Genomic DNA, 27,999 nt, shown 5'->3' with positions numbered 1-27,999 from the left:
AGCAGAACATGTACAAGGTATTCAGAACTCTCTAGCCGACAACCTAAGCAGGGCTTTCACAGGCTGTCAAGAATGGGAACTCGAGCAACAGCAAGTGGGGAGGATCTTTCAAACATGGGGTACACCAACACTGGATCTGTTCGCCACTCAACAGAACAGCAAATGCCTATTTTATGCCAGCAGGTTTCCTCAACAGGGATCAAGGGGAAATGCCTTTTTGATGAGATGGTCCGGGATATTTGCATACGCTTATCCTCCGATCCCGCTCATACCGAAAGTACTTCAAAAAATGAAGAGAGAGCATTGCACTCTCATCCTCATTGCTCCCCGTTGGCCAAGGCAGTATTGGTTTCAGGAACTTCTTCTACTCTCTCAGCAGCTTCCACTTCGTCTCAAACCGACAGTGTCAATGTTAACAAGAGAAGGGGGCCAGATCCAACATCCGGATACTCAGTCACTGCACTTGCACACCTGGCTCCTGACTTCTTAGAGTTCAAGGATCTTAACATCTCCTCAGACTGCAGGGCGATCTTATCACAGGCCCGTGCGCAAAGTACCATCAAGACTTATCGTTTTAAGTGGAAACGGTTCTGTTCCTGGTGTGGAGAAAATAATGTTCATCCACTCCAAGCTCCACCTGAGGACATCCTTCCTTATCTGCTGTCCTTAGCTAGGGCAGGACTGGCTTTCTCGTCCATTAAGGTACATCTGGCGGCAATATCCAGATTCAGAAAGAGTTCCAACAAACCATCTTTATGTTCATCATCTTTGATCAAACAATTCCTTAAAAGGCTATTCCGAGCTTTTCCTCCAGTTCGGCCTCCTCCTCCTGAATGGGATCTCAATATTGTTTTGTCCCAACTTCTGAAAAGGCCCTTTGAACCTATTCATAAAGCGGAGCTGAAGTTTCTAACTTGGAAAGTGGTGATTTTACTGGCTCACCTCAGCCCGCAGTCAGTGAGATACAGGCCTTCACGATTGCACACCCTTTCTTGCAATTCTCTAGAGACTTTGTGACGCTTAGAACCAACCCAAGATTCATCCCAAAGGTGCCAACCCAATTTCACATCAATCAGCCTGTCCAGCTCAAGACTTTTTTCCCGGATCCTAAAACTCCGGCGGAGAAGGTTTTACATTCCCTAGATGTGAAACTGTGTCTACAGTTTTATCTTCAAAAAACAAATGACATACGCAAGTCTAATCAGCTTTTTGTTGCTTATGGTCAAGCCACCCTGGGTCAGGCTGTAACAAAGGCAATTATAGCTAGATGGTTGATCAACGATTCTCTTCTGTCATGACAAAGCTAACAAACCTTTAGCAAGAAAGGTTAAAGCGCATTCCACCAGAACAATGTCAGCGTCGACAGCCCTTTTCGCTAGAGTGACGCTGGAGAACATTTGTCGAGCTGCTACGTGGAAAAGTGTGCACACTTTTACGAAGCACTACTGTCTGCAGTCGGCAAATCTGGATGATACCGCAGTTGGGGAAGCGGTGTTGCAGCATCTTCTTCACTAAGGTTAGACTCTTTATAGTCTTTTATCCTTCTTTTGACTGTTTTAAGCATATGTATTTCATTATGATGTTTTAATCTTTTCAAACCCTGTCCTATTCTTTAATGTTCTTTATGAAGGTTTTTTAATGCATATGTAATGTAAACAAATTTGTGCTCTATAACCTTCCAGGTTGTGTGGGGTGTATACGATTTATTTGGTCTCCCACCTTCCTCTAACGACAGACGTGATGTCACTGCTTTCTACTCTGATTCAGGCATGTGAATCTATGAAAAATACCCCAATACTGGATAAGAAAACAAGTTACTTACCTGTAACTACGGTTATCCAGTATTGGTATCTTTCATAGATTCACATGCACCCACCCTCCTCCCCGGCAGGGCAGTTCTGTTTTATGGATACTTATTCTCACTTGTGCTTGGAAAATATGAGGAGAACTGCCTGAGCTGGGAAGGTTCTAGAGGGTGAGGACAGCTGATTGGCTGAGGCTACTATTTCAGGTCTTTTTACATAATGAGGTAGATAGGCTGATAAGTTATGGGCCTAGCTAGGCCTTTAGGCTTTTCCAGCCTACTACAAGAAAGTTTTTAGGCACTGCTATTGTATATATTTTTACCGTTGGACTCCCGCCTCGACGACTGGGAATGATTTAGGCATGTGAATCTATGAAAGATACCAATACTGGATAACCGTAGTTACAGGTAAGTAACTTGTTTTCTTCTCCAGAAAGGAAGTAAGAGATGGCTAAACACACCCCCTGGGATGGCTTATTTCCATGATCTCTCCCCTACCCTCTGCACATACCTTCCTTAAGCCTAGCCCTGACTCTGGGTCAAGTGTCGGAGTGAAACCGAAACCCAGTCCTCCCCTCTCCCATTGAAGAGCATGGTTTACGACTCCACCCCCTGGCCTGGCATTCCTATAGACCAGCACACTGCCCTCCCAGCAGAGTGATGAACCACTAGGGGTTCTTCATTACCTCTTCAAAGCAGCCTGGCTAATCCACGTAACTGACAAATCGGGGCAGACCACTGGAAGGCTGAATTTGGACTTACAAACTAGAAAGTCTTATAACTTCTTGTATGTACACTTTAGGAGAAATTCAACTATACAATATTGTTGGATTTACTACTGCCATTCTGGGAAGTCTTTGAATGGTCTGGCTAGTCCTCTCCTATCAATATTTATTGATCAATAACTTCCTACCATGTTAACCTATGAGCCATGGGGTTTGCAATGGGGAACATGACTTGGGCCCGTTTTTTAGCACCAGGGCTTATAAAAACATGTTTTATAAGTATTTCCCTAATTTCTTCAGGATCCCCACCCCCTGTGCAACTAGGAGACTTCAGGGGTTCTGAATCTGCAGAAATATTGCAGATCCCCCTTACCCAGTGCTCCTAGCATCAAAGTCGAATTTGAGCAGCACTTAAAAAGGATTTGGGGAGTGAAATGTGAAATTTCACTTTACCCAGGCATATAAAAACTCATTTTATAAGGGTGTAGCTTATAGATAACTGACCCCCCACCCCTGTGATAGCTAGGGGAGACCCTGGAGTCCTTAAGATGCCAAAACATTGTAGGTCTTCAATTTTTAAGTGCTCCTTCCACCAAAGTCGAATTTTTTGGGCACAATTTACTGTTTAAAAGCAGTCCTGGCAACCAGTGCTGCTTTTAAACTTACCTCAGACTTCAGCACTGCACACATGCTAGTGCAGAAAATCTGCTGGCCTTTAAACAAACAGGAAATTGTTCTGTTTGCGACCGCAAAAATGGTGGTGGTATGTACAAACACTATTTTGCGACTAGGTGACTTGCAAAATAGTGTTTGCGATTTGCTATTAGGAAGCGGCGTGTCAAGGGCGTCCCGTCCTAATAGCGAGTCAGAATGGTATGTACCATTGTTTTGGTTGCAAAACACTTGAAGTTTGCCACCTACTTCAAGTAGGTGGGAAGATGTTAGAGCTAGGGATTTCCTAGCCAACACGTGGATAGCATGGCACAGAGGGGAAGACTAATTCCAAAGGCTAAATGTGTGAAGCTTGCGTAAAACCTCTCAGGAACTCAGCGCCCATCCATTCCAAAAATAACACTACACCTTGTTAGGAAAATAAGGTTCGTACTTTATAAAAATAGATTCTGTTCTCTTTGGTTTGTTAGCTCTTTTGTTACATTAGTACAACACCTTTCAAATTAATGCAGTTTATATCACTTGGTACATTTCATAACACATTTCAGAATCAGTTTACATGACCCCCTTTCTCTTAGAGAAATCAATACATTACAGTTACACACAGAAAGATTATTGAATTAAATGTTTCCCTAATGGGAACCAGAGTATACTTCACCCCCGCTGCTGAAGGATCATAACACTCTAATATTCACTGTACACAATACTTCACAATGGTTGGCACAGCTGTTCCACTAGGGAAAGAATAGGCAAATTAACACCACATTTCACTTTGCCTCCAGTGACATCACCCCTGCTGTCTTACATACAGCTTGGTAGGATCTTCTTGCACTGCTACCTCAGATCGTGGGACTATACATACACTTTCCCCTTTGTTAGAGATTCAGCCTTACTCTCCTCACCTCCTAAATAATCCAAGCCACACTTCCTCCTCTCACTCACTTCGTGTTTATCAGATTTAGTTCTTTACTGGCTGGCTCGTATTGTGTCAGAAAAGTTCAGAGGAATACTCTGGCCGGCTCTTATTTCAGGCGGGAATCGCCTGTCACCCCTTCAAGCACTGCTCCTCCTAGTATTGACTCCTCCCTTCGCCCTAGGAATGCCCAGCTTACTTCTATCTCTGCCGGTGTCCTTTGGCCTGTGCGGGTCAGTCTCGGGGGCCGCCTCACCTCGGGGGTCGGGTGCTAGGCATGCGACACTCTTCCACGGCGGCCGGGTATGGAGCGGGACGTCCCCCGGTGGTGATGGCGGGTCGCGTCACAGCTCCTCACGATCTCACCAGTGCGAGCGCTGTTCCTCCCTCTGCGCAGGTCCGTCTTCACCGCTGACGTCGAGGACGGCTCCGGAAGCTCTTCCTTCGCCCCGCCTTTGTTGACGTTGGCCCGTCTTCTGTTCCGACTGCTCCGCAGAGCAGCTGCAACCCGGTATCACCAATGCTGCCTCAGAGAACTCCCCGCAGGTTAGTCGGATTACCGCCCCGCAGTTGCCACGGTCATTGCTGCTCTCTTCTCACAGTGAGTCTGCTTTGACAACACGGCGGTTGCGTCTTCTGCTCACTTAACCTCTTCACTGAGGTGCCGGGTCCACAGGGTAAACGAGGGAAAATAGCAGCGAGAGTGTCCCTGGGGTGTATGATCCCCTGCTAAGATCAAAGTACACCGAGGGGATCTCCGGTGCCTTTGAGGTGAAAGTCCAGGTGCATAGATGAATTTCCAGACTCAGTGGGGTTTGGTCGGATCCAAGGGGGTCACATCCGAGTAGAACACAGTCGGCCACAGGTCAATTGCGCCTCTACTGGTGCAACGCTCTCCTCTGAAATTCGCCTCTCTCCACACTGGTCAATGCTACCTCTCTGGTCACAGGCTTACACAAAATGGCCACCTGAGTACTGGCCTTTTATAGGCTGACCCTAGTCCCTTGGAACCTGCTAGGGGGTTCCAGAACCTTCTCCATGCAACTCAATGGGTCAGCTTGGTTGTAATGACCGTTATGACAGTTGGTGGACTCCATTTTAGGTTTCTTGGATCTTACTAAATTTTCATGAGGATGACTAGGCCTCAAGGGAAAAGCAAAACGTCCTACTCAAGGAACACCTAGCGCCTCAGTCAATGCTGACAACCAAAAATCTGGGTGGACATAAGAAAAAGAATATTAACACTCAGAGGCCAAAGGGGACAAAATAAATCATATTTGTGAGGGGACCCTCAAAAGCAGACAGGTCTAACAGAAGCCATTCGCAAACAGGAAGGAGTCCCACTGGAATCCCTACCCCTTTGGGAATGGGTGCAAAAATATTGTTAAGAGCAATGGGTTTTAAAGAAAACAGGATGCATTTTAAATAAAATGTGCTTTATTGAAAAATCAAAGACCGACATGGGGATCTGCTCTACCCAGCAGGCCACCATCCCTGTATTTGCAGGTCATTCCCAATAGGTAAGAAATTACGACCTGCCTCATGAATTTTAACCCCTTGTCTGCTGATGACGGAACCGCTCCGTCATCAGCTGCGGTGGCGCTGTGCTGATGACGGAGCGGTTCCGTCATGGCCCGCTCGGAGCGCCTGCGCTGAGCTTTCCATTGAGCGGGGCGGGCCATGACGGAACCGCTCCGTCATAAGCACAGTGCCACCGACGCTGGTGACAGAGCGGTTCCGTCACCAGCATGCGGCGGCCGCCCCTCCCCCTTAGCACTGCGGCGGAATAGCCACCGCAGTGAAGGGGTTAAAGAGGCAGGTCCCTTGTGACTCATTTGAGAATCGCAAAGCGTCTGAGACACTGTTGTACATTCCATTTTGCGAGTCGCAAACGTCACATTTTGAGACTCGCAAAATGGAATGGTCATACATCTGGCCCTTACTTAACTAGTGGCACTGTGATCTGGGCAGGAGCAGTAATCATTCCCAGTTCATGTTTAAAAACATACTTTTCATAAATCTATTACTAAAGCATTATGTGGCAGTGCACTGCCATTTACAGATAGCATATTTTCCATTGAAATGGCCACAAAACTTTCCCTCTAACATGTAGTTTCACTGATAATAGAGAATAAACAATGTTTGGGAATTGGGATTCAGCAAAAATATTAAAAACTTGCACATCACCAAGTAAAGTGTTATAATTTGTTTTGAACCTATAAAAAAAATCACAGCAGAATTACAAAAAATGTGTCTTCATAACTAATGAAGTATATTTGAACTGTTTGAACAGTTCACTTGGCTATTTCAGTGTTGTACTAGAAAAAAGCCTGACATCTTACAGCCTTTTATTTCACATGCTTTGCACAGTTCAATTGTAACACAGTTCTCTTTTCAAACTCCTCTAACTTCAGTCACAGAAAAATAAATGTAGAAAGACAAATTGACTTTTGACCTTGGTCTCTGAAAACCAGCAAATGTGACAAGACAACAACATTTAAAGGCGTCTTTTTTTGAACTTTCAGTTTGTGAGCAATAAAGATGCCTTTAAATCTTATCGTGTCACATTTGCTCCACTTTCAGATACAGAGGTCAAAAGTCAGTTTGTCTACACAGAAATTAGAGGATTTTTAGCTCACCAGAAAGAGCGCGTAGTCCCTAAATATTAGCTCGTCCTGATTTAATCTTGCTCGGCAATGGGAGTGGGCAGGTCGATTTTTCGAGCCATGATAATCCTATTTATGTGAATTTGAGATGGACTTAGCTGAAGCATGGAGGAGAATGCTTCAAGATGGCAAGCCATACTTGAAAAGACCGATCAAAAAGGGATCACCTTTGTTGAGGTGGGAGATTGCTAGGCATTTCTCTGCAGTTTCTATGGAGAACAATATTTTGCCTTGGAGTACCACAAGTTACAGTAATGGCTTTGGACAGAGGATCACCAATTTGTACTCGTTGATATAATTGTTTTACAGTGCTAATAATTATGTGCCTTTCTTAGAAGTTATAAAGTAGAGTTCTTGGTTTACTGTATCATAGGCCAAAGATAAGTCCCAAGAAATTGTAGTTATAGTTCAGCTGCACATTACATTGAAAAGACATTGTTTTGGTTTGTCTTTTACTTTATCCCTCCGTGAACAGATCTGCACAAACGTTGTCATTTGAGTCAGTGACATCCTTTAAACCTTGAAATCAACCATGCTGGCGCTTTGCGTCATGACGTTATCTCTGTTGCCGGAAGCTTCAGGCTGTATTACCCAGATGCCACAGTTCGGAACTACGGGAGTGGTGGGTGGGAGGGTGTTTTTGTGTAAACTGGGGGGCGCGGCATGCAATCGGCCAATGTGAAAGAAGATGTCCGCCTCGCCGCGGTGGACCGTGGCCGAAGGCAGTATATGCGCACGCGTTTTGGGTGCAGCCCGTCCTTGGCTGCGCGTGCGCAGCGTAAAATCCCTGTGTTCGGAAAGTAAGCTGCGCCTGCGCAGTTAGTACCCACAAGATGTCGCGTTCTGCCGCTGCGATGTCGGCAACGGTGAGATCGCCGTTGCTCGGCTCCTTCCCGCTTGTGCTCCAGAAGCTGATTGAGAACCCACCGAGGGAGCTCATGGAGGGCGACGGTGAGCGGGAGGGTTTAGAGGAGATGCTTGTTGATAGTGTCTTCACTGCCGAGGCACCCCCACCTGTCAGTCGCAGATCTCGGCTTGCCAGTGACACTGAATTAAATAAATCCTACACTTTAGATCCTTTTGGCTGCGTATGAGCTGCAGTCAGCAGTATTCTGGTTGCGTTAGTGAGTGTCGGAACACGAATACTTTCTGGTTCCATCTGCTGGGTGTTGTCCTCTTTTTGTGTCTTTATTTATCCTAGGGTGACCCCCCTCACTTCGGCACATTATTGACACTCTTTCCAGTCATGAACCTTTCACCTACATATCCTTGATTTCTGGTATGCAAATCTTATAAGTGCAACAAAAGTAAAACAGAACTATACAATTCCAAGACTGGATTAGGGAATTACACAAAATTCCGATAGTGTTCTCAATGACCTGGAGGGAGGGCTCGTCCTACCTACGGTCAGTTCTCACAGTTAGTTCTAGACAGTGGTCGAAATGCAGTAAAAAACTAAGGGAACTGTGATGTTGGGTGCAATGCAATGGGAGCGGACTCAAAGGTGTGGCTAAAAAAACTAAATATTCTGTAACTTTTTCGCACTTTCACGATATACAAAAAACTGTTCTAATGAAAAATAACAAGTGCATTTTAAGTTAGAGGTAAATGCACCATCATACATTATAAAACCTTCATGGCATACCATTATGGCCCCTGCGGAGCCCGAGATTAAGGGGTCCCCCTCCGGCATGGTGGCAGGCCCTTGGTCTGGGAGCTCCTGACTGGGTCTGTTGTGTGGGGGAGGGGGGGGGGGGGTGCCCTCCATGCACTTTGTAGGGATGGCCCCTCAAGTTTAATTACACCACTGGCAGAGGTTTGTGTCTGGAACCAGAGAGCCACAGAATTGAACCCTGGTTGAGAATAGTGTATTCAGACATGCCAACCCTCCCGATTCAGGCGTGAGACTACCGATTTGAAGGCTAGTCTCCCGCCTCCCGATTCCTACAAGCAAAAACCCAATTCATGGGGTTTTCAGCTGACAGAGCTTGGTATTGTGTAAAGTGCTAATTCTTCCAACAAAGAGTGGCGATGCAGGGTCTCTTGAAGGGGTGAAAAACCGACAAAGCGGCATTAACAAGGGAATCGTCGTTTAAAGACCTGCAAAGTACTGGGGCGGGGGGAGCTGTTTCAGCCCGGGCTGCCACAGGCGAGTGGGGGGTGCATGCACTGCCAACAACCTGCCAGGCCAGTGCCTAACACTTGCATCACCCTCTCTGCCTGCCTTATGCTCCATGCTTCTGGTAAGAAAAAACGTGCATTTACGTTTCAAATGTCCGATCCTACAGCAGCACACTTCCAAAGAGCATAGATGCCAGTAACCCGATTCAAAGTCCCATTCTCCCGAATTTTTTTTTTTAAAAATCTCCCACTTTGCTCTCCTGAAATGTTGGCATGTATGTGTATTGTGTATGCTTCCTGCTACGAGATCCCAGTCTGCGATAGAAAGCACTGTGAATATGTAACTCATTATTTTAAACTTGCATTAAACATTCCATAATATAGGCTGCTACAAAATGTGCAAAAAAGTTTGAAATAAAATGCTTCCAAAATATAGATTTTAATAATACCCAGACTGTATGTAGTGCAATTTTTTTTATAACTGTCCTTTAAAAACACACACTTTACAGCTCAGCTGGTCAATCTCTTGCACTACCACTCAAAAAGAATAAATCAGCGTCATCAGGAAGCTTTAGGTGATTCCATTAATTAAAGCCAAGCACCCTTTACATGGGCAGGTTAACCAGTTGCACACATTTTACATTTCTTTCAAGCTGCAGGTACTCTGAAAAGATGGCTTGTTTAACTGTCTGCCCCTCCCTAGGTTTTTCGGCACAAGAGTATCCCTGCCTCCAGAGTCAGATTGGGACCACAAATTGGCCCAGGCACCCTAAAAATATAGTGACCCACATTTGTGGATTACGACCTTTAAGTATTTCATGTTTAGTATCATGGGGCTAACCATCGAATAACTTCATAGTAGGTAACGTTTTCATAGCTTTTAGGGCCCGTAACATTGGTCGAGATTGAAAACGTCATTATTCCACTACATATCTCCCACTGGTCTCTTGGCATTAATCTTCAGGTCCATAAATCTCTATTCACTAATCTGTCCCCCTCTTAGCCTCATGACTCCTTCCTGGCTATTAGTTATTAAATCTCCCATTTGTTTGTATGGATCCTCACTCTTTAATAAGCAACAGGTCACCAGAAGGCCATGCTCACCCCTATGTCTGGCTTCTATTCACGCTCCGTGACCCTATGCCTGCTCATTCGAAGACAGTGGGGCTCTTGTTCATCATCAGGTGGTCTAAAGACTACCCATTCACCATCAGGAACCTTAAGCTCTTTTCAACCTCTGGTTCCTGCTGCTCATGCTCAGCCTCACATCCTTCAGACTCCCGCTTACTCTAAGCTGTCAAGAGTCTTCTGCACACTTTGACATGCCCTTGCAATCCTGTGCACCCTCAGGTCCATTTATATTCCCTTCACCTGTAGGCTCTCTATCTCTTGCTCACTATTACCAGAACCTCCTGCTAACTCCCATGTCAGTGAAGACCATGCTCACCATGAAGTGCTTTGAGGCATCTGTTTTTTCTCAGCTCAATGGATTCTCTGCGCAAACTATGGCCCTGAGGTTCCTACTTACCTCTAAATCTTCAAAGATACTGTGCAAACCTTAGCTCCACAGACTCCCTCTCACTCTTAGGATCCAGCAAATGCCCTGCTCAGTTTATCTCCTTGAGGCTCGATCTTACACTCCGATATCGAAGTGTCCAGCCTAAATCGTAGTTTGCAGAGGCTCCTGCTAACCTCACTTTCAAGAGACTCCTACTCACCCTTCTTAACTTCACTCTCTTAAGACCTCTCACTCTTAGGTTTCTGAAGTTCTTGTTCACCCTGAAGATCACTTCCCTTTCTAGGTACATACGAATCCCCAAACTCCTGCTAATCCTGTTTGCTCAAATACTCTTTAAGGGTCTCCAGGTTTACTTATACCTATTTTCCAGGCCTTGACTGAATTGTCACCTCACAGAATGACAGATTTCTGCTCATCCCCAAATGCTAGCTTCAGTCATCCCCCTCTTCTACTTGGCGGTTGCAGTTGGAAGCTTCTCAAGACTCCTATTTAAGTAAATGGAGCAACTGAGAGTGGCCATCCTGCCATGTGAAGATCTTAGGACACTTAGAAAGTTGCACAAAAACCACCTCACACAATTGGACATGCTAGATTTCAAGACTCTCACCTGTGAGTAGAACAGGTGGATTAAGGTATTTTACAAGACTGTAATTTCAATGAATTATTTACAAGCCTTTTGCAGAAACACATGTGCACACTGCGGGGTACAGTTTGGACTCTGGCAGGCCCAACCCCGTTATTTTATCCTTTCAAGACTATCATAACTAGTAGCATTGTGGTCGATAATGGCATGGTACATCTAAAATTGTATGAAGCACATTACACAGCAGGCTTTGCATATGTTATTTCTGGGTGTTTTTTAAGCAGAAAAAGGGTTAGTGGATTAATGGGGGTGTTCCTTCTGGCCTCTGCTCCTTTAATAGAGCGGACTAGAAGAATGTATGCCCATATTTAACTCTTTATTTGCGCTGGGTGTGACTATGCGTCACCTAGTTGCAATGCCCTTTCTCCAAAAGTTCTCACTAGAGTTCTTGCTAAAGTTGCCTGTAATCCCAATACACTGCACACCTGCTGCAAAACAGCCCTCCTTCAAATCGGCAGCACGTTTACCTTGAGCATAAGGAGACATACCTGGGGTGCAATTGGCTCCTTACTCCGTGGCGTTCAGTGCTACTGCACCTGCTGCCCTATTTGTACCTACTCTCCTGCATGAGAAGAATTTCTGTTGGCAAAAAACACAGTAATAAACTAAAGGACAGGTATTAAACTGATCCGAGTCATTTCAAAGAAATCAGTATCTGCAAGCAGGGAGTGGAGAGAAATGCTGTGTTCTGTCACCCTGGACTGAAGTCACTTTCCTGAAGCCTGGCATCACCTGGAGCCCCTCGTAAGGCAGAGAGAGCTCTAATGGCCTCCCTGGGCGAGACCGCGCTCTTGTGCCCTCAGGCGGGGCAGGACATGGTGCCCCTTATGTTGTGATTACTCCGAGGGGTCCATTGGCTTTCTTTGTGACAACGGGCCGGCTAGCAGTCTCTAACATGAAATGAAAATAAATGAAAATAAATGTATTAAGCGCGGTTGCTGCCCAGGGGCGTCCAAGCGCTGGGGTGAGACAGAGACGTGACAGAGCACCGGGTTTAGAGCTCGGAGGATTTGGCAAATAGTAGTGTCTTCAGCTTTTTTCGGAATGAGAGCAGGTCTGGGTTGGAACGAAGTGAGAAAGGGAGAGTATTCCAAAGCTTAGCGGTGTTCAGCGAGAACAGCCTGCCCCCAGAACTGACTCTCTTCACTCTAGGAACAACTGCCAGGAAAGCCTCAGTGGAGCGGAGGTTCCTGTTTGGGTGGTAGGGGATAACCAGGTTGTTGTTGATTGCGGGTCCCGTCTTCCAAAAGGCCCGGTGCGCAATACACAGCGCCTTGAATGCCACTCTGTGCCTCACTGGCAACCAGTGAAGACTTTTCAATCCAGGTCTAGCTGACTGGGTTCGCGGAATCTGCAGCAGGGTGCGTGCGGCGCAGTTTTGCACCACCTGCAGCTTCCGGAAAGTCATCTCGGGAGCCCCTACGTATAGGGCATTATTTGAGTCCCGGCGGGATTGGATGAGACCTTGTACTGCCACCTTCTTGGCTTCTAGAGGCCGAAGTGGAAGGACTTTCCTCACAGTTCTAAGTATGCCAAAGCATGTGGCGGACAGCTTGGTGGCCTGGGTGGAGAAGGAAAGCTTCTTGTCCAGCCACACTCCTAGGCTTTTAACGCTTTCCTTGGGAGTTGGGGGAACTCCCAAAGCTTGGGGCCACAAGGAAATGAAAGGTACTGGCGAGGCTGGGCCTAGAAGCATGAGCTCTGTTTTTTCTCCATTTAATTTGAGGGAAGAGTTGGTCATCCACTCCTTGACGTCCTCTAGGCAATTCAGCAAACCTCCCTGGGGTTGCCTGCTGTTCTCTTAGGCCAATGAAACCACTAACTGAGTGTCGTCGGCGTACAACACAATTTTGATGCCGTACGGTTCGACGATCCCAGCCAGTGGTTTCATGTAAACATTAAATAGTACAGGGCTCAAAGAAGAGCCCTGTGGTACTCCACAACTAAGAGGTTTGCTGGTTGACACTGTGTCACCGTTAAAGATCTGAAAAGATCTGTCGGACAGGAAAGAGTCGAACCACCTTAAAGCGTCACCTGAGACTCCGATGTCCTGGAGACGGTTCAGCAGGGTGGCATAGCTGACCGTATCGAAGGCGGCGCTTAGATCAAGGAGGATCACTGCCACTGATCCTCCCTGATCCAGAACCCTTCGAGATTCTTCGGTGACCGCTAATAAGGCGGTTTCGGTGCCGTGCTTCGGTCTAAAACCTGTCTGGGACGTATCCAATAGGGAGTGGTTTTCAATAAACTGGACCAGCTGGACATTTATGTATTTCTCCAGCACCTTGCTAGCCCAAGGGAGGAGTGAGATGGGGCGGTAATTGGAGTGGTCATCGGGGTCCAGGTTGGGTTTCTTCAACAGCGCCCGCACCATGGCTTGCTTCCACGCTGTAGGAACTGAATATGCGGATATAGACGCATTTAGAAGCTCCAAGATTACAGGCAAGGTGGCTTCGTGTGCCTGTATCAGAACTTCTGGTGGGGCTGGATCGCGTGGGGAGCCCGATTTAACTTGGCGTGCTATTTTGCCAAGAGTGTCGAGGTCCAGAGGGAGGAAGTGCTCAAGGGTTGGCTGCTCTGGGGAGGGTGGGGTTCTCGAAGAGGATAGATCAGTTACCTCCGGAGATGTGACTACTGTTGGAAAGGTGGAGTAGATTTTCAGGACTTTATTGTGGAAGAATTCCGCAAGCTCATTACATTGGTCCTGAGTTTTGATCGAAGGGGGGGCAGTAGTGACACTGGTGCAATGTTTTATTATTTGAAAAATTTCCTTGGGCTTCGATTTGGCCTCCAGGATTTTGTCAGAGTAGTAGGTGGCCTGGGCCATCCTAACCCCTTCTCTGTAAGCTTTGATCGCCTCTTTGTAGGATGTCTTTTTTTCCGGGAGAAAGTCAAGTCGCCAGGCTCGCTCTCGTTGCCTACAACAGCGTTTTAGCTCTCTTAGAGAGTCAGAAAACCAGGGCGCTGATTTCTGCATTCTCTTAGAGGAGGATCTGCGGAGAGGGAGGATCGTATTTAGTGAGTTTGTGATCCAGCCTACATAGTTTCCGTTTGCCACACTGGGGTCTGGGCAGGGGGGCGGGCGGGTGGAGTCCAGGCTGTGCATCCAGGATTCCAGGGGGAGTCTTGTCCAGTTCCTCCTAGTTGTGGCCTGGGAGGGTAACTGGGGGGGCCTTGTAAGTAACCCAGGTGAACGGAATCAGAAAATGATCTGACCATGGGAGGGGGATAGGATGGTCAACAATCAGATCGCTGCAGTTGCTGAAGATAGGATCGAGCAGATTGCCCTTCTCATGGGTCGGGGCTGTAACCAGCTGGGACAGTTGAAGAGCTCCAAGGTCGTCTATTAGCTCCTTGGCAGTGTGGTCTGAAGGGGAGTTAAAGTGGAGGTTAAGGTCCCCTAAGACTGTGTGATTAGCAGAGGATAGAATTCTTTTCGCTATAATCTCTGGGAGCGACCTATGGAACAATTTTGCTGGCTCCGGGGGGCGATAAATCAAGGTGCCGGAGAATGAACTATTCGCGTTGAACTCTATGCAGAATTCTACACTCTCGCACTCGGGGATGATTTCTGCTGTGGTACGGCAACGGTACTGGCCCTTTAGTATGAAAGCCAGACCACCTCCTCTCCCTACCGGTCTGTCCAATCTACAGATATGGTAGCCAGTGGGTAAAGCTGAGACTATGTCTGGGTCGGATTGAGTAGAGAGCCAGGTCTCTGTTAAAAAAATCGCATCTGGTTTGCGCTCTTCGAGCAGCATGGCAATTTGAGTGCTATGTTTTGGCAGTGATCGGCAGTTTAGCGCAAACATGCAATATTTCTGTGCCGAGGGCCACGAGAGGGTATTGCGGAAAGAGTGTTTGCAGTCGGAGCAGCGGGGTGGGAGGTCCGTAGGTGCATAGATATGGGTGCACTGGACATTGGCTCTGCTTCGTATGCAGCGTAAGGCTGCGGAGCTGTATGTCCTGCCCGGGAGAGCGGAGGAACCTGGGTATGTGGCCCCTGGTCCCGTCTGGTCACGGACGGGCGCAGACGGGCTTGCCTTAGGCGCGCAATCGTCGCGCCCGCTGCGCTCGTCCGCTGCGCTTCCTGCCAAGGCACATGATTTATGTTGGGGGGATGAGGCGTCAGGGGGGGCATGGCCAACAGAGGTGGGCGTGTCTCTCGGCGCGCCTCGCCCTCGAGAATGGCGATCAGGAAGTGGCTAACGTTGCAGCGAAGACCCGCTGTTCAGAGGTATGAGAAGTGCAAATAAGTGATTTAAAAGGCAAAGTATCACACAACAAAGTTTTTAAAAGGAGCTATCTCACTCCCGGCTTTCCGCCTCAGGAGTCTCTCGTAGGTGTCAGTGTCGTGCCTTACAGCTGCGCGCACTATTTATACCTGTGTCGAGGGGGCGTGGCCAACAGAGGAGGGCGTGTCTCTCGGCGCGCCTCGCCCTCGAGAATGGCGATCAGGAAGTGGCTAACGTTGCAGCGAAGACCCGCTGTTCAGAGGTATGAGAAGTGCAAATAAGTGATTTAAAAGGCAAAGTATCACACAACAAAGTTTTTAAAAGGAGCTATCTCACTCCCGGCTTTCCGCCTCAGGAGTCTCTCGTAGGTGTTAAAAGTAGGCAGGGAAAAACGGCCCACAGCAGTTCTCAATCAATGGGCCTCTACACCAGAAATGTCCTCTTTACCGATCCAATCCTGCGCAGCCTGTCGCATTTAAAGTGTCTGAATTAACCATCGTGGGACGGTTTTCTTTCCACGAAAAATAGAGAAACGGTTTTCTTTGAATAAAAAAAAGTATGGGCCCATTGTGCACCTCCGATCCACCCCACTTCGACCACTGGTGCTATAGTATGCTTGTATGACTGATAATTGCCCTCCGTCTTTCTTTGTCTAATGAAATGGGTGTAAGTATCTTGGAGTGAACGTCTCTCTCATAGTCCTCTTGGATACTGGTTCCACTAATGGGCCTTTGATGTACAAATCCCCACTGTCTGGGATGTTAGTCAAATTAGTTAAATTGAAGAGAGGCAAGACTACAACACCCAGAGCGCATAGGGTTATGTAGCGTAGTTTGGCATTTGGGAAGCACCTGCTACCACTATTTTAGCATCTATCTACGCATCTTTTCATGCGGACCTGGTTTTACCATAAATAGTAGCTGTGTTTAAGTAAAACGTGAAAAGAAGCATAATGTTTCAATATGTATTATTCCATTGTAAGTTCAATGAGATACATTAATCCATTATATTCAATTAATCAAGGAGTCTTGTTCCTCTGTAATTAAATCCACTTTATTGAAGTCATTTTACAAGCATGTAGCCGCACAGCCAACGCATTTCGTTCAAAAGGACTTAATCAGGATTGGAATTGCTTCTCCAATACTCAACGAGTCTTCAAAAAGTTCATAAAGGGTTAGTTGTGAAATGGATTCCAAACAGGTTCTGTTCCAAAAGGTATATAAGGTTTAGTACCCTCTAGTGTAATCAGTCGTATCTGTCCCTGAGCTCCAAATACTGAGCAGCCGATCTGTGTGGTTAATTTTGTGTAGTTAATAGAGAGTTGGAGTTGATGTGAAAATGGTTTGTGTTGGTTAATGTGCAAGTAAAATAAGTTGGGTGTGGTTCTCTAGAATCTTCTATGCATGGATGACTATATCAAAGAAATGTTCACTTGGATTAGCTTCTCAGCTGTCCATTACATAACCGAGGTAGAGTGATTCCTATTTATGGATCAAAAGGCAGGGTGCTAGTTCTTATGCAATCTGTCATGTTTATTGTGGTGGTTCTAGGGTTAAACCTCGGATTGGTGTGTGACAATCCTTTTGGTTTGCTGGTGCTTTGCTAAGTATCTGATTTGAGTGTTGTGTTAAGCATAACCAGTTGTAAGGTTTCTTTCTATCCTATGGTGGCTGAAGTTCACCATTTGTGGCTGTGTCTTGAGCATAGTGTGTGATTGTGTTGTGTGTATTGTCTTTTTTTAATTTTTCAAAAACCTTTATTAAAGAATAAAGACACATCAAGCTCAGTACACCGTGCAGCACCAGCGCACATCACGGAAAGATACATTACAAAAAATATGGTAGATTACGATTAGGTAACATTCACAGCATCATGGTGAATCCAGTATGTAAAGACACAGCTAAACCGTATCAGAGTTTCAGCCCCTGGAGGAGGAAGCACACATGAAAAAGCGTAATTAATAGAGAATCTGAGGCAACATGGACGCGGGTGGAGAGGAAAGGGATGAGGAGCAGTCACTGACCAGCACCGGCAGCCGCCGCAGACCCCGGGCCGGCGGGGAGCACGGGAGAGGAAGCCCCGCTGGGGTGGGAACGGGAGAGAAGGTAGGAGACCAATGGGGCCCAGATGTCAACAGGGCGTGATCTGACAGGCATTAAGTCCCAGAACTCAGACAGGAGAGTCTGGCACCGAGAGGCATCCTCAAGCCACCTCTCAACCTTGGAAGCAGGTCGACACCCCCAACACATGGCCACCCTACACCTGGCAAGCACCAATAGCATCGAGATGAGGTGGCGAGCGGCATCAGGGCAAAACTTGACAAATCCCAGAAGACACGGGGGGGGGGGGACAGGTTGTACGACAGAGCCAGTAATGTCAGAGATGGTGGGGCACACCGCCAGCCTGAACTCGGAAACCTTAGGACAGAGCCACGCCAAGTGGGCAAAGTCTGCGGCAGGTGCAGCACAGCGCAAACAGTTGTCCCCAGGGACAAGCCCAAGCCGATGGAGCTGCACGGGGGTGCAGTACTGCCTGTGCAAGTACTTGAAGTGGATTAGGCGGAGCCAATAGTTTGGGGACAGCTTTTTAATTTGATTACAACAGTAAAGCCAGTCGGCCTCCAATATATCCACACCCAGGTCTGCACTCCACGCCTCCCATCAGAGGATATGTGAGCAGACGCAAGAGAAAGCATAAAGCTTGGTAACTAACTTGTGCGGCGAGGAAGAGGAGTATATGAAGTCCAAAGCTGGAAAGGTAGGCGGGGGCTGGGAAACGGTAGGGTGCAGCTTCCGGCAAGTGGCGCGCAGCTGATAAAATAGCAGTGTATTTTGCAGCCCTGGGGAATCGGGAAGAGAGTAAAAGGAGTTCTCTGCGTACAGATCCAGCACTGTCCTGAGGCCCAAGCGCGCCGCATGACGGGACTTGCTGGACGACTAAAGCGCATGGAAAAGGGTGATTAACAATTGGCATGGAGTTAGCAGAGAAAAGGGAAAGGCCAGAGTGCCGGCGCAGGCAAGACTAACGCAGCGTCTCAACCGTGTCAATCTCCGCCTGGGACGTACTGTGGGCGCGAACAGTGCGGTTTGACAGAGGCCAGGGAGAAGCCAAGTTGGTCTCCACCGCGACATGAGGCTGATAGGGGGTGGGGTGGATCCAAAAATTTTTAAAAACTGGCCTGGGCGCATAGGGCATAGATAGGGAAATCAGGCGCGCCCATCCCTCCGGCAGACGTAGGGAGAGGAAGGATATTGTATGCCACCCTGTGTTTACCTGCACAAACAAGCAAGATGATTAGAGTGCAGTTTTCGGAAATAGTGAGGGGGATAGGTATATTTGAGAAGAGGTAAAGGAATTTAGGAAGAACCACCATTTTGGCAATGGCGATCCGGACAGCCAGGGACAGCGGTAGTCTGCTCCACAAGGGGATCCTGGATTCTAACCAGATCTCTGCTAAGCCAGATGCCCAAATAGCGCGTGGGGTCGGATGCCCACTCGAACAGGAAGTCTGGTGGGAAAGGGACAGTGGCGTCGGTCAGGGGGAACAGAACGGACTTGCTCCAGTTCACCTGAATGACAGAGTGCCCACCAATTTGTATGATTTCTCGGACTAAGGGGCTGAGGTTGCCCAGTGGATGGCGGACGTATAGCATGACATCATCCGCGTACATGGAGACATGAAGGGAGCGAGACAAGAAACCGGTGCCCCTGTGTATATGGTGCTGACGTAACCTAGCGGCCAGGGGCTCCATAGCGATGGCAAAGAGCATGGGCGATAATGGACACCCCTGAAGGGTGCCGCGGGTGATGCAGATGGGATCAGAAACCTGGCCATTAATACGGAGGCGCGCAGACTGATTAGTATAACGGAGTCTGATCCTGTGCAGAAAGATGTCGCTAAAACCCATACGCGGTAGGATGTAAAAAAGGAAAGGCCACTCCAGAGTATCAAACGCCTTTGTGGCATCGAGAAGGGCAGCCACTGCCGGCAAGGTGGGGTTAATTTGATGTAATACGGAAAAGATGGTACAAAGATTATGTGTGAGTGCCCTCCCGGTTATAAAGCCAGATTGATCGGGAAGGGCGATGGTGGGCATTAACAGGAGAAGGCGAGAGGCGATCAATTTAGCAAAAATGTTATCTATATGAATAAGGGCGAGGGGGCGGTAGAAATCCCGACGGTCAGCCGTTTTGTCAGGCTTAAGCAGGGTAATCGGGGCCTCGCGCAGCGACGGCGGGAAAAGACTGGTGTCAAAAGACTCGTACATGGCCGCCAGATGTGGCTCCAGAATATCGGCAAATGTTTTGTAAAACGAGGAGGGCAGGCCATCTAGACCCGGGCCTTGTCGCCAGGGAGGCTGCTTATGGCAGCCAATATTTCTTCCCTAGAAAAGGGCACCTCAAGAAATTTACGGTGATAATCTTCGAGCCAGTCCAGGGCAATGGACTTGAAATATTGATCAAACTCCTCCCGTGGCAGAGGAGTACCGGCCGAATAAAGTTGCGAGTAAAAATTGATAAAGCGGGATTTGATATCCTCCGGGGAGGTTGTCCTATCCAGGCCACATTCGCTTAGCGCAGTTATATAGGAGACTGCGCAAGGTGGGCTTAAAAGGTAAGCAAGGGTACGTCCCGGGCGGTCTCCCTCACCTAAGTGGCGCGCCCGGCCCTCTGCCAAGAAAGGACCATTCATGGCCGGCCTCATCTGAGAATTCAGTGTGCTTTTGGCGAAAGGAGCGCAAGCGTTTCCGGGTCGGGATGCGCCGCCTGGACGGCATCCAGATTCCTAATTTCGCCCTTGAGCCTTGCCAGTGTGGAGCGGATAGCGCGAAGGACACCCATCTGTCGGGAAATACACTCACCTCGGATGACAAACATGAATCCCTCCCATAGGGTACAAGCGGAATCGACGGAGCCTACGTTAAGCTCAAAATAATTAGAGATCGCTGTGTGAATGTCCAAGCAGGCCACAGTATTCCGGAGGGCGTTGGGAGGGAGACGCCATGTAAAGGCCTGACGCTGGGAGAAAGGAAGCCTAAGACTAATCTGGACCGGCGCGTGATCGGAGAAGGTACGGGCCATGTGCTCAGCATCAGTGAGCCAAGACAGGACATCCGGCGAGGTCAGCTAGAGGTTGATTCGCGACCAGCAACATCTCGCCCCCGTCACGCAAGTGCCCTCACGGGCGTCAGGACTGAGATGGCACCAAACGTCGTAAAGTGCATTATCGGTTAAAATGGACTTAAGAGCTGAAACTGCACGCGGGTGTGATGAGTAAGAGCCTGAGCGGTCCAAGGTCGCTGAGAGAGCAACATTAAAATCACCACCCCAAACCACTGTCGTGGAGCCACAGGAGGATATAAGATGCCAAATATGATGAAAAAAGTCTGGGTCACCCGAGTTGGGGCCGTATACTGCAGCGATCGTGACGGGCTAAGCTAGAAGCAGGCCGTGGAGGATTACATATCTACCCTCTGGATCGAGGAGAACCCGTGAGGTCTGCCAAGGAAGGCCACGGTGCAGCAAAATGGAGACTCCCCTAGCATAGGGTGAGTAAGTGGAAGAGTGGGATTTCCCCCCCAGCAGCTGGACTAGAGTCTGGAGACGGAGCCTGGCAGCAAGTGCATCTCCTGTAAGAGACATATGTCTACTATGTGGCACTGTAGGTGTGAATGGATCAGGCAAGCCTTGCGGAAATCATTCAGGCCATGGATGTTCCAAGTCCAGCAGACTATGTCAGCCATATGGGGGCAGGACGGGGGGAGCACTAGGCGGGGCAGACAGCAGGGAGCGCAGACCAGCGAGGCGCTCAATTGAAGCAGGGGAGACCGCCGGTGGCGAGATGGAGCAGGTGAGGGGAGTAACACGGGTAAGTAAAAACAGTGGCGATCAATGGGCAGACTTCTGGGCAGCATGGGGAGGGCGCTTGGGGCACGGCCTTTAGAGGGAGGAAGAGACCAGGGAAGCAGCATGTGTGGCTGTGAGACGTGTCGTACGTACAATCAAAACAAATTGGAGGACTGTGTGCTGTGCAAAAGGCCAAGCAGAGTAGATTGCGGATTTAGGTAGGCCTGCGATGGTGCTGTGCAGGGGCCACAATGCAGTGTCAAAAAACAAACCAGAAGGAGCCCAACAACAAGACCACCCCCCCTCCCTCAACCAACCCCACCAACCCAAACAGAAAAAAACCCAACCACTCCGCACCCACGCCAACCCCCCAATCAGGCTGAGAATACTACGCACTCCACCCAGGGGACCCACAACAGGGAGAGGGCAACACAAAGTGAACAATGGGAATCATCCCGGTGGGGACATGGCAGGACTTGGCGGGCACCCCTGCAGAGGAGCAGGGTGGCCAAGCTTTTGTAGAATAACAACATCAAAGACAGGTCTCGGGTGAAACAAGAAAAACATTGTCCGCACAATTAGTCATTGTCACTTAAGCGGTCAGCAGCTTCGTGTGGAGACTTGGGAGGGGAAGATCTGGATTCTTTGTCCAGTCTCTTAGCAAAAGCGAGGGTCTCACCCGGATCGGGAAAAACAAGTGTCATGGAGCCATGTCGGACCCTGCGCTTCACCGGATAGGCCAAAGAGTAGGAAACCTCATGCTTCTGGAGGATGCGCTTGGCCTGCAATAACTCTCCTGGCAGCATGAACAGTCAAGGTGTAGTCCGGATAGAAGGAAAGGTTGTTGCCCTGTTGTATGATGGTACCCTTATCGCGTGCCGCCCGCAGAATGGCATCGCAAAGTTTGTCACTATGGGGCGGGAAGGCGGACCAGGACGCGGGCTGGGGGAACGATGGGCGTGTTCCACAACGAAGAATGGAGATAGGACCTCCCCAAATATTTCCTTGAGGAGTTGCTCAACAGTCTTCCATCTTGTAGATGTTGGTGGACTCGGGAAGGCCAGTGATGCGAAGGTTACTCCGGCGGGAGCGGGCCTCCAAATCTTCATTCTTCTCCCGAATTACGGCCAAGATCTTATCCATCTGTAGTAACTTCTGCCTGTTTTGTGTGGTAGCGTCCTCGGCGTCAGATACACTGGATTCCACATGGAGAAGTCTGTTGTCGTGGGAGTCTACCCGTGACTTCACTGAGTCAAGACAAGCAGATAGTTGATCAAGCTGGGAAGCGATGCGGGTGACGGTCGACTTGACCTCAAGCATTATAGCCTTGAGGTCGTAATCTCTGTTCGGGGGAGGGTCCATTATCCCAGTGGAGTCTGCTCCGTCCAAGCCCGCGCCGTCCTGACGTGAGGATCTCCGGTGTTCGAAGGTGATCTTGGCTGCTTTGGGTCTGATTTCCCAATAGCGATGCGCAGTTCTGGTGGGCACCAAAACACCCAGGGAAGAGAACAAGCCAGCGATATGGGATAGTTCACAAGCAGTTAGTGGCCAGTGGCGTAGAGTCCATCAGGGAGCACGATTCAGGAAGCCGGAGTGAGACCGCACCAACAGGCCTACAGGCGCCTCCGTCCCCCCGCCGCCAGGCCAGGCCGCACAGCGAGCGGCCCAAAGCCCCACCGGTGAACGTCCGTTCGTCCCCATCCCCCCTGCAATGGTGTGACTCACTGCGGAAAGCAGCGTCCGGTCGTTGGCGTCATCACCGCCGCACAGTGGTCTCGCAGACATGAGCAGCTCCAGCGGTGGCGCGGGCGGACACCCGGCGCAGAGATCCAGCTCCAGCAACTAGGAGAGTATCTCAGCCGGGGGGGGCACGTAGCAGCACTAAAGTGTAACCGGTAGGTGCACAGTGCTCCCTCGAGTCAGGACTCGGCAGTGTGGTGCGGTAAATATGACGATGCCAGCAGGATTCTTGCGGATGAAAGAGCTTGGCCGGCAGAGCCCACTTATAGTGCCGCCATCTTGCAGCCGGCCAAACCACGGTCACGTGTGATTGTGTTTAGTTGTGTGGGCTGTTGGATATTGTATTAATGCCCAGGACTGGAAACTGTCATTTTCGACATGAAATCACATGGCCTATCCTAAATCAGCTCCACTTGTAATTTCTGTATCCAGATTAAGGCCGGGCATGAGCAAATCCTGCTTATATTCCAAAATGTAATTTTATGTTTAGGTGTTAATTATGTATCGGATATTATGATTTGTTTTGTTTATGTTCTAATCCTTTTTCTGTAGCTAGTGTTCTGCTTTGGTTCGAGTAGCTCAAAGTTCAGTTACGTTATCTAATGCATTGGCTATATGTTTCTTATTTTTGTCAATAATTTTATGGTTTGGATAAAACTGTTGTCTTTGGTTATCTAATATAGATGCAACAGGTTGTCCGTACTGTTTCTGTCTTTAATTTTGGTAGGTTGTAGGCAGCGGAAAGACCTTTTTCACCCTCTAATGTAATAGCTTAGTGTATAAGAGTCTCGGTCTTATATTTGTGTGTAACGTTGTGAAGTCTTCATAATTGTTTCTCTTCTGTTTGTGTCGTAGGCTGTGCGTCTGTCTAATTCTGTGTTCTTGTTATACTAAAAAACAAGCTGGGGTATTTTCTATTACAAGCACCTAGTTTTAAGGATTGGTGGCCTGCTTTACAGAGGACATTTTTATCGTAGCAGAATTATCTTCAGCTAGGGCTGAGTGAGCTACACCGAGAACATTGAGATACGTGGTTAAGTTGTGATTGAATTTATTTATTTATTTTATTTATTTAGCATACTTATAGAGCGCAAATCTGTCACCCAGAGGGCATCCTGGCGCTTTGATCAGAGAACCCCCGCACTAGACAGGCACAGACGCACAACCATTACTTGGGAAAGAGATAGGTCTTTAAAGCCTTCCTGAATGGAAGATAGTCCTGGTAGCTCCTAAGAGTGAGTGGGAGAGAATTCCACAATTTGGCTGCCGCCACTCTAAATGAGCGGCCACCCATCCTCACTCTTTGAAACCTAGGCACCACCAGAAGGTGAGCCGATGACGACCGCAAAAGCCGTGGGGCAGAATACCATGCAAACATGTTTTGTAACGGGATAGGGCCTAGGAGGTGTACCGCTCTGAACACCAAACAGGCCGCTTTAAATTGGACCCGTAGATCTACCGGGAGCCAATGCAGATCGCGAAGCGCCAGAGTAGAAGAGCTAGATCTGGGTCGTGAGAGGGCCAGTTTAGCAGCCATATTCTGCACCCTCTGCAGCTTCCCTATCAAGTTTTTTGGGGCCCCCAGGAGAAGACCATTACAATAATCAAGCCGGCTTAAAATAGTCCCACGGACTATTTCTGGCCTGGACTGGGCGGGGAGCAGAGGCAAAACTCTGCGTAGCATACGGAGCAGCATCATACATGTTCCCGTGGTTTTGTTGACATGTAGGTCTAATTGTAAGTTAGGGCCAAACATGACCCCTAAATTACGAGCTGACTCCGATGCCAACACTGGTTCGGAAAAAGTGCTAGGCCAGAGATCGGTGGGTAGAGCCCGCGGGATCCGATCAGTGGAACAGTGGAGCACCTCCGTCTTCGAGCTATTGAATTGCAAAGAATTTGCTCGAAGCCAATCCGCTGTAGCTGCCATACAGCGATGGAAGGTGCTCAGCGAAATCGCATTGTTCCCTTCCAAGGAAAACACCAGCTGAGTGTCATCGGCATAATTAAATGCCGAGACCCCAAAAGATTTTATTAGCTGGACAAGTGGACGAAGGTACAGGTTGAACAATATCGGGCTGATGGCCGAGCCCTGTGGCACCCCCTGTCCGATTTTCCTTGGCTCCGAGCTGAAAGGCGGAAGTGACACCAGCTGTTGCCTGCCCTCAAGATATGAGATCAGCCAGTCTCTGGCCCCCTCGCAAATCCCGCACTCTTCCAGCCTCCTAGCCAGGGTCCGATGGCAGACCGTGTCGAACGCTGCCGACAAGTCGAGCAGCACCAAAAAGGCTGCCCGACCACTGTCGACACGCGAACGCAGATTGTCCAGCACGGTCACAAGTGCGGTCTCCGTCCCATGACCAGGTCGGAAGCCAAACTGGTCCTCATCGAACCACCCAGTGTGTTCCAGGTAGCCGGAAAGAGAGCGAGTTACCCACTTCTCTAAGATCTTAATAGGAAAGGGAAGTAAGGAGATCGGCCTATAGTTGGAAAGCAACGCTATAATTTGATCTGTTTTAGTCTGCATATGTTACTGCTGAATTTTCATGTTTGTTTTTAAAACTCTGAGATTTTATGTTGCCCACTTGAATGTTTACTAAGTTCAGACAGCTTAATTACAAGACGGTATCTCCACCTCTAAACCTGTATTTAATGCAAACACCGTAATTCCCACTTTAGTGCTGGGTTTTCACTCCACGCTTGTTAAAGTTACCTATTGCTTATAATGTTCATTTAGTGTTGACTTGAGGTGTTAACACCGCCCCTCAATTACATCAACGCCTTTCGGGGAAGAATAAAGTTCAACCTTCTGCAGTGGAAGAATAACATTTAGACAGGTTGGTTTGTATTCCAGGGGTGCTTCTAGGAGTTCCATACTATATGGCCAAACATACCACCTCATTGTCAAACCATCAACCAGGAATGTCAAAGGCTGCTGTTGGAGGCAGTACAGGCACTGCTCAGGTACAGTGCAATAGAATATGTTCAATAGCACCAAAGAGGATGATAAATATATTCTTTATACTTCCTAATCCCCACAATTGAAGGGACAGTTAGGCCAATACAAACCGCTGGCCAGTCATCAGTTACTTAGCATCGGAGCACTTTTAAGATGAGATGACATGGTGATCCTTGGTCTCGAGGGAGCCTACTTCCCTATCCATCCGGCACACCTTCGCTACCTCAGGTTTGTGGTGGATAGCATTACCACTTCGAAGTATTATGCTTTCATTTACAAATGGGCATTTGCCAGATGTTTCGTGGTGCGCCCAGCACTTCTGCATCGCAGCTCCATTCGTCATTCTATATCCGGATGTAGGAGTTATAACGAGCAGCAGCCAAAAACAAAGCCCAGCACACACTCAACCATATTGAAACGGTGACCGGCAATGTGTTTTCTAAATAAGAGATAGTCGTGGTATTTCAAACGTCAATAACTTGTTACTGAGCAGAACATTTATTGGCCCACAGCTGCCAGTGACTATTACAACAGGCATTTCTCTCAAGGGGTTCGGAGCGCTTTTAGATAACCTGACCACTCAGGGTACTTGGATTCCTCAAGCGCAGCAAATCCATACCATATTCTTGGAGCTGATGGTAGTGCAGTTGGCACTCAAGACTGTGCTCGTACGGACAGACTGTATGGCTACAGTGTGTTACATTCAGAAACAGTGGTGCGCTCACTCAGACCAGTTGCCGGTGATGGTTCAAAGGATATGGGATTGGGCCATTTTTAAGTTGCAGCCTTGCGCTGTCTGGTTTGCTAAAGACATTTTGGGGACGTTCAGAAAGTTGACCTTGGAATGTACTCTGCCCCTTTCATTTAATATGGACTTTAAAAAAATACTGTGAAATAGTTGATTATCTGTTGAAGTGGGTGTGCTGTTACTCTGGAGGTTTGCCCTTTTACTGTCTTCAGATCGTATATCTGCTGTACTTATGTTTTCTTTGTGCCATTGTTTGTCCAACCCAGTCATTTGAATTTAGGTCACAAATCCTTCCGTTTTTTAGTGTTTTTTTCTGGGCCAAAATGTGTAGGTTTTCCTAGGTGCACTGTGACCTAAAAACTGCAGACACAGTACTTGTCAAATCTCCATGACCAATAGTGCACCTTAAATTCACGTTACATGGAGGCATTTGTTTTAATCTATTCCTCCCCACTTAATTCCTCCCACGCATGTTTTTTTTCTTATTCTCTGAGAGTGAGTTTGGGGCAGCTGGGTAATTGTAAATAAGACAGCAAACCTTTAGGCAATGCAAGCAAAAATCATTCTCGGTATCCAGGGGGAGCTTCGGGTGCCAAGAGAACAGATGACTAGAAATGAGAACACCCATTATCCTTCCACTGGTCAGCTGAAATGCAGCCGGCAGGGCAGAGGACAGAAATAGCCACCTTTTATGCATGTCAAGAATCCCATAGGGCAGGTTGAGGGTAACACACAGGTCTACTCCGGAGGCGAAGTATATTTCAAATGCTAGGTGGAGGTCAGACTGAGACATGCCTTGCACCAGAAGATAAACATTGCTTGCATGTAATGTGCTTGGGGCTCTTGAATGTAGCAGAGTAGTGGGTTGTGGCTTTCATATAAATCCCAGCCCCTGGCGGCTGTAAGGCTGGTTTGTGATGAGTTTGTGAAAAGTAGTAGAGTCATTCATGGCAGGCTTTCAGATTTGTGTTGAGATTGTAATTTTGCCCTTTAACATTTCTAAAACAATCTCCACATTTTACTCAAAGTGAGTTCAGCAAGAGCCACTGCTTGACCCTCTCTATAAGGGTTTGAAGAGGCTCTCCTATGGGTAAAAAAAATGCACAGTGCATTTTATAATAATTTAAGTTTGCCTTTTACAGGCTATTTGTCATATGAAATGAATTGTAGCAGCATGTACCTGCTATTTGATCCCAAGTTAATATTAGAAATATCTGCCACCAGCTGAACATCCGTTAGCACTCAACCAATATTACACTTTTTATGGGAAAGCAATTGAATGGCCGCTATAAATTTTAGGCTAAAACTATATTTTCACCAAACCCCACTCACTACCTTACATACTTATTGTGTCCGAACCAAAAAGGAAGGAGCATAACATGGAGCTGGGGATGAAGCACACAAGGG

At 48.0% G+C, this 27,999-nt stretch overlaps 1 protein-coding gene across 3 annotated transcripts in view; it reads left to right on the top strand.

Moving 5' to 3' along the window:
* TEF (TEF transcription factor, PAR bZIP family member) overlaps positions 1–27,999 on the top strand; it is a 227,609-nt gene that overhangs the window by 93,650 nt on the left and 105,960 nt on the right. The window contains exon 1 of one of the 3 annotated variants that reach the window (XM_086963520.1): positions 7,572–7,731. The exons of the other annotated variants lie outside the window; for them this stretch is intronic. Within the exon in view, the coding sequence (XP_086819646.1) occupies positions 7,614–7,731 (118 nt within the window). The 5' untranslated portion in view covers positions 7,572–7,613. Of the gene's footprint in view, positions 1–7,571; positions 7,732–27,999 lie in introns of those variants that run through there. 3 annotated transcript variants of the gene reach the window in all.

Source organism: Lissotriton vulgaris, chromosome 1_1 (assembly GCF_964263255.1).
Source record: "Lissotriton vulgaris chromosome 1_1, aLisVul1.2, whole genome shotgun sequence".
NCBI classification, from domain to species: Eukaryota; Metazoa; Chordata; class Amphibia; order Caudata; family Salamandridae; genus Lissotriton; species Lissotriton vulgaris.
Note: the sequence above shows the minus strand (reverse complement) of the source record. Positions and strands in the feature narration are given on the sequence as shown.